Source organism: Dipteris shenzhenensis, chromosome 6 (genome assembly GCF_047967505.1).
Source record: "Dipteris shenzhenensis isolate YYH24624 ecotype China chromosome 6, Dip_SZ_1.0, whole genome shotgun sequence".
NCBI lineage: Eukaryota > Viridiplantae > Streptophyta > Polypodiopsida > Gleicheniales > Dipteridaceae > Dipteris > Dipteris shenzhenensis.
This window is the reverse complement of record NC_141601.1, coordinates 27,995,438-28,002,304: the sequence shown is the minus strand read 5'-3', so window position 1 is coordinate 28,002,304 and position 6,867 is coordinate 27,995,438. Positions and strand designations below refer to the sequence as shown.

Genomic DNA, 6,867 nt, shown 5'->3' with positions numbered 1-6,867 from the left:
ATTACTTTAGTTTCTGCAACAGGGTAAGGATCCCTGTTGTTAAGAGCATAGACTTTTGTTATGATTCCATATTCTGTAAAGGTATAGATTAGGGAGCATCATTTGATTCATGAGATAACATGCAGCATCCTTACAAAGAAGCCTTACTAGATAACACAGCCTGGGAAACCAAAAGAGACAGGCAGGCCACAACGAACAGCTTCAGCTGTGAAATTTACACACATCAGTACTGGACATAGAAGGTTTGTCCTTAACAGGTAAAGGCTCTTTGAGTTTGCAAATTCCTACTTTCAATCAAGCACCAAATCCATTGCTCAAGCTTAAGGACCGACTCATCCTTATAACTAACTTAACTTTGCATTAAAAAGCTTTTAATAGAAGTACAAAGACCCTCTTTTTGGGTACCTTTTTTTCCTCACGAAAATTTCAAATTTCCTGTGAGCTCTCCTGTCACAGAAGAACTGTGTACAGAAGGTAATCTGGGCATCCACACTAAATCCAAACAACACCCAAGCCAAATCCTGCATAAGCTTCCTATGCATTCTATGAGATGGGCATCATCTGTGTTTGTATACATTGGACCTGAGAAACAGGCCTGTCAAAGCAGTCAAAACAAGCAATGTAGCTCGTTTTGCATCATCTGCCTGACTATCATCGACTGATAATACTTAGCCATCTTCCGATTGGACTATTCAAGGTCTTCATGACCCAAGTGAGAGTAATGTGTGTGTTAATCTTCTGTGCAGGGAGATGTCCCCTCTGTGATGGTCTTAGAGGGTTCCCCTTTACTTGAATCTTGTGTATGTTGTTTCAAAACTTTCTGTATCTGAAAAGACCTCTGCACTTGTATGTTGTTTCAAATCTTTCTATATCTGAAAATACCTCTGCTCTGTCTTTACCTTTGCATGCTATATGGATTTACCTTTCTCACGAGAAAACTGGTGGGTTCTAGTGGCATTAGTCTTGCCTATATCAGATGGAGGTATAAAGCAATCCTCGGAGAGACCTGCAACGTTGAAAGCAACTTCCTCTATTCTCCACATCTCCTCCATTCGAGTCTTTGTATGGCTCATGGCTTCCTCTCCAAACCTGAAAAGAGTTACAACTGAGTGTCCTGCATGGGCTATGTTTACACCCTCCACAGGCCTGTAATCTTGTAGAGAGGACTCGATTGTAGTTTCCCAGTACACAGCTTCTGCACCATTGGCCTGAATTCTGGTCAGATGTGAGTCCTCTAGAAAGACAAGTAGACCTGTTCGCTGACTGAAGTACCCAAAGAGTACATGCCGGATTATCTCTGCTGGACCTTCGCTTCGTGAACTTAGAGTTGCTGGATCAGCTGCAAGCTTGAGGACGAAGCAGTCTTCGTCTCCTATCTTTTTCTCTCCAATGCAGCGAGCGTTGATGAACAGGCTTGCGGTAGTGATAGGATCAAGGCCCTGCGTAGAAAGTCTGCTGATCAGCATCGACAGTATTGGGCATAGAATTCGTGTTCAATATCATCAGGGGTATCCATCTGCTGCTGATCAGCAGGTTTCAGGACAGAATTGGCGTACAATTCGTGTTTGATGAGAATCATCTGGAGAATGAAGAGGCAAGAAGAAGGAAAGCATGAAAGAGGAGGAGAGCATGAAAGAGATCGGACCTGCAGAGCACGGCGCAGAGGGCGTACGGGGCCGTTTGCAGCATGAGCACCTAGCCATGGAGTGTACCTCCACACCACCTTGCCATTGCTCCCAGCTTGCACAGCATTGTCTTCGATTTCCAATTCTACGTGCCATTTGCCGGGCATCATCTGCCACAGAACGAACCATCCATTCTCAGCTGCCTTGAGTGGATTCTTGGTGATCCGTGTGGGCGTCTCGAACTCAGACGTAAGCATTCTGACTCTTCCCATCGTGTAGGAATTCCGAATAGAGCTTTGCAGCTTAAGACCTCCCGTCGCTGCGACATATTGCTGGACGATGTACTGCGCAGAGGACGATTCCTATAAAAAAGTACGTCAGTACAACTATGTACGTCAAGCAAATCAGCTGTCTTTGAGAAACTTTCTGCACATCAGCATTACGAATCTACGATCTTCTCGTCAACATTGTCGCTATAATATGACAAAAGGGTGCCTCGAGTCCGAGCGTGTAGAATGCAGCAGCTCGGGAGAACGAAAACTGCTCATTTTGCAGAAGTATGCGCTCAATTCTTCTCATTTTTGCATGAAGTTTGCGATCAATTTCCTTCGACCATTTCCTCACAATGCCGCAACAATCTACAGCCGATCGTGGGGAGAAAAATTGCACGGGGATCGTCGCAAATTCTAAAATTGACCCATAAGTAGAAGAAAATCGCCCAAATTGCGATGAAAGGAAACGGTCCGAATTGCACGAAGTCCGTAATGACCCAGTAGAAGAAGATAATCGCCCAAATTGCGATGAAAGGAAACCGTGCAAGAGGAAGTCCGTCACGAATCTGCTCAATAAAAACAGCAAAAGTTCTACGGCTGATGGAGAAACAGAAGAGACGGGCAACAGAAGGGGGGAAGGTGACGACGAATCTGTGCAAAAAGCGACTGTAAATTCATGCAAAAGATGGAGGGATGACAGGAAGCGGAGGGAGTCGGAGGCGAAACGGGAGATGGAAGGAGGAGGCTTACAATGGGGACGTTTTTGATGGAGAGGTGAGGCAGGGGGTCGAAGCAGACAGAGGAGGGAGCGAGGGGGCAACCGAGGACGCCGAGGAGGAGACGAGGGTCGGATCGTTTGTGGGGAAGCAGAGGAATTGAGCTTCGCTCGAGCTGGCCTTTCATCCAAAGACGAACACTTCCCCATGGACTCTCCCTCCTCCTCCCTTCTTCTTCGTACGCTTCTGGCGTTGGACCTTCCAACAATGGCGCCAGAATCATCTCTCCCTGCACTGGCCTCACGCTGCTGCTCGATCTCGCCGTCGAATTCTTCCTTTTCGGCCGCATCTTTCCTCTCTCTCTCTCTCTCTCTCTCCCCGCTCTTCCACCACTATGCTCTTCCGACGACTCCTCTGTTGTTGGCTATGGATTCTGTGCTCGCTCTCGTTTCCTTGACAGCTCCTCCTCCTCCTCCTCCTCCTCCTCCTCCTCTCCTGTTGGCTGCCGATTTCGTGCGGTCGTTCTGTTTCTCTAGATCTCACGGCGATGCAAGGAGCCAGTCTTTCTTTGCTGCAAAGAATTGAGTTCGCGGGGAAGCTCCATAGCTAAGGTTCTCTCTCTCTCTCTCTCTCTCTCTCTCTGTCTCTCGCTCGCTCTCGCTCGGTTGTCTCCTCTCTCTCTCTCTCTCCCTCCGTGGGTGCTGCTTGCCTTCCTGCTCGCCGGAGGCGTGATAGGGAGCAGACCGTGGGACGGCGGAAAGCGAGGAGGGAGAATGGATTTAAAGCTGACAAGACGCACTGATAGCAGAGGTACTGTTCAGTGTTGTTCTTTCTGGACGAGGGGGTGCGGATGATTGTACTGTTCAGCAGAGAAGTACGAGAGGGAGACGGAGGCTAATGCACCATAGCCATCATCATCAAGCCCCAGAGAGACAGAGAGAGAGAGAGAGAGAGAGAATTCGGTCGCCATAGCCATGCTAATCAGAGCCAAACAGAGGAGCTAATCGGCCATAGCCATCAGCATCATCAAGAGCCAGAGAGCTTCCACAAAGAAACGGCTAATCCGCCATAGCCATCCTCATCAAAGCCAAGAGAGCTTCGAATTGGCTAAGGATCCGCCATAGCCATGCTCATGATCAGAGCCAGAGAGCTGCATCCAGCCTCTGCCATAGCTGTGATCATGAGAGATTGGTGCTGCTCAATCATCTCAGCTTAGAGCAGCAGCAATCTCTCCCTCTCAAAACAGCAAATTTCAAAGCACGCTAACAATCAATGAATCAAATTGTCAAATCTTGTTGTGCACATTTTCATCTTCTGCAATCACTTTCTTTTGGGCTAAAAGCAAGAGCAGGCAATCAGCCTCAAAGCAAGCCAATCAATAAAATTGTCAAATCCTTATAGTGCACAAATTCATTTGCAATCACTTGGCTAAGAAGAACCAAGTAGTAGGACAGTTCCCCACGTGACCCTGAGAGTCTTGGTTGCTGAGTGGTTTTCCTTTCTCCCTCCAGTACACCCTCAGACTTTGCCTGTAACGGTTAGACTTTTGTGTTCCTTGGTCAGACTTTGGACCTTTATCGTTCCACTTCACTTTTGACCTAACTAACTCCTTTTTCACCCTTCCTTCTTTCCCACTAAGGTCATTTCATAGAAGCTCTTGGAAGTCATTTGTGAGTAGAGTAATTTAGGTCATTATTCTTTATAATCAGAGTAGGTTTATGGAGTTCTCTACTTGCTATCTTTGGCTGGGCTCATATAGCCAGATGGCGCAAAATGATTCGCAAGACTCCACGTAACGGAGTCACAAGACTCCACGTAAGTGGAAGGCTTCCAAGGAAAAGAGGCTTCTGGCCTCATCAGGCCGAACTCAAAACCATTTGAACTACTTTTTCACAAAAAGACACGAATGGGTCCACCAACATCAATTACAATTTACTTTTCGCAAAAAATAAACTGTCATAATTAATATTGCCTTGTCTTCCATGCCATGTAAACTCCACACACAACAACCAGCGCTGTCCGCCTCTTCATCTAGACCTAGCTTCGGATTTTCTCACTTTTATAAAATCTCTAGTCCCTTTCCTTAAGAAATAAATCTATGTTTCTTTTAAAAGTAAAATTTAAAAATTTATCCATCCTACTCCTCTTCACTCCCAAGACATTGCTCACAACACACTTTTGAAAAATTCAACCTTGGCCCAATATATCCACATTGTCAAGAGTCCTCACTTTCTCTATGCATCTCTAAGAGAATTGGCAACATCCAACCTTGGCCCAAACATGTACACATTTCCAAGATTCCTCACTTTCTTTATCCCATTTTGGTAACCGTTACCCATCTTACTCACACAATGACCTTCCCTAAAAAATCCATCGTTTACAACTAATGCCGAACTTTAGTTTTTAAGGGCAGGCTTGGATTTCACCTAGACTTTGTTTTACAGACAAGATCTTACGTATTTTTAAAAATTAGTAGATGCAAAATTTTTAAAATTAAACTCTATTTTATTTTCCTAGAATCCTAGGATTGTTGAGAGAATCATAAATTGTGAAATTTCATATGGGCTTTGTTAATGTACCTTTTTAAAATGCATTTTAGTTTTATAAATGGGCAAATTACACATTTTAACTAGATTTATCAAGTTAAACTCCATTTTATTAGGTTAGGAAATTTGTTTTTTCCTTAGTATTGTTGAGAGAATCACGAATAGTGAAATTTTACCCGGACTAGATCTTATGAATTTAAGTTTTAGAAATGGTCAAAAATGTGTTTCTCTACAAATTTTGCACAAAACACATATTGGCGAAATCCACTTGGCAATCCTACTACTTAGGGATAATTTTGCAATGGCAAACTTCCAAAGAAATAGGAATAGGAATGAGATGTTTGGGATAGTTTTCTTGAAGATGGCAAGTTATCATAAGATGTAATTCACCTAATAAGAGTTTTTTTTTGAATTTTTAGGGAAAAAATGGGCAACGTTTTAATTACCAAGACCGATCAAAGTGTATTTTACGAGGCTAGAATTTTTTGTTTTTTCGTGGCATTGTTGAGAGAATCACAAATAGTGAAGAAATTTTAACTAGATGGTGCAAGAATGTGGCCTAATCTGATTGTCGTCCTGGTTTTCACATGCTCCTCATGACCCACAAGATGGCACACTGCCCAACTACAAGCACCTCACAGCTTCCCATGCAAGCTTTTGCTTTGCCAAATCAATATAAAACTCCATCTTTTTCATATCCCATGCTGTTGCTATGCCCCTTTCTCTGCAATACACCTCCCACCTGCAGATACCCCCTCCCGAGAACCCAACCCCACCTTTGTTCTGTGCAAGATCTCTCATCAGACTTCTAAACTAAGGATTTACGCGACTCCCCAACCTTCTCTTTCACGTCCATTCTCGCTTTTCCCTGCTGTCTTCCACTCAAACCTCATGACTGCACTGCAATTATCCATTGTTATTGCAGCATTCGATTGCCCAAAACTGGTTGCCTGGTTCTTGAGCTTTTAAGCTACGCTCTTCCACTTTTGTTAAGCTTCCCATGGGAAAGCGGAGCGACCCAGACATCCCTCCCGGCCAATAATGCTCTTTTCTGCTTTCCTCTCGCTCTCAGAATCTCTGATGTGGCCTGGGTTCTACCGGTGATGGCACACACTGCTGGTAGTGCTACATTCCTGCTTAAGGCTAGCTCTATAAATTGCAAATCTGTGTTACGCAAGCCTAAATGGCAAAGGTCGGAGGTCAACGTCCAGGACGTTCTCAGGAGTCTGGACTGTGCATAGTTCTCTGCTATTCGACGTCCCTCAAGATGGGCATTTGGAGAAATGCAGCATAGAATAGTTTGTCACTTCGAATCGAGCACCAAGTGGGGAATCATAGCGTTTGATACACGATATTCAAATTCGAAGCCAGAGCTAATCGAGGACAGAAACATGAATGCCCAAGCCCTCCTTTTTCCCAAGACAAAACGTTTCTTTTTCTTTTATACGGTACCTTCTCGAGACGTCAGACTCGAAAGTCTTATAATGGAAAAGATGGGTATTAGCTAAATGGGCATTGGGCCTTCCAACTTTGAAAAATGGTATCTTGATATCAAGCTCGAGCATTGGAACATCCATGAATAAACGTTTACTTAAAGAAACAAGAGGAGAGAGAGAGAGAGAGAGAGAGAGAGAGAGAGAGAGAGATGGTTTGGCTTTTGAAGCAATTGCATGACTAAGAGTATTAATGGGTACATAATGTGTCTCAG

At 44.3% G+C, this 6,867-nt stretch overlaps 1 protein-coding gene across 1 annotated transcript; it reads right to left on the bottom strand.

The window, feature by feature from the left end:
* Nucleotides 1-369: 369 nt before the first annotated feature.
* On the bottom strand, nucleotides 370-3,499 carry LOC147901004 (uncharacterized). The gene is made up of 3 exons (XM_087375603.1): nucleotides 2,648-3,499; nucleotides 1,646-1,987; nucleotides 370-1,439 (listed from the first exon to the last, which is right to left on the bottom strand). The coding sequence occupies exons 1-3, from the start codon at nucleotides 2,960-2,962 to the stop codon at nucleotides 909-911; spliced, it is 1,188 nt and encodes a 395-aa protein (XP_087231729.1). The 5' UTR covers nucleotides 2,963-3,499; the 3' UTR covers nucleotides 370-908.
* Between the last annotated feature and the right edge of the window lie 3,368 nt (nucleotides 3,500-6,867).

Coding starts and splice junctions, on each gene's coding strand:
- LOC147901004 (XM_087375603.1), bottom strand. CDS start 2,962: ATGCGGCCGAAAAGGAAGAATTCGACGGCGAGATCGAGCAGCAGCGTG. Junction 1,988..2,647: donor CCATCAAAAACGTCCCCATT/GTAAGCCTCCTC, acceptor ACTTTTTTATAG/GAATCGTCCTCTGCGCAGTA. Junction 1,440..1,645: donor CTCTGCGCCGTGCTCTGCAG/GTCCGATCTCTT, acceptor CTTTCTACGCAG/GGCCTTGATCCTATCACTAC.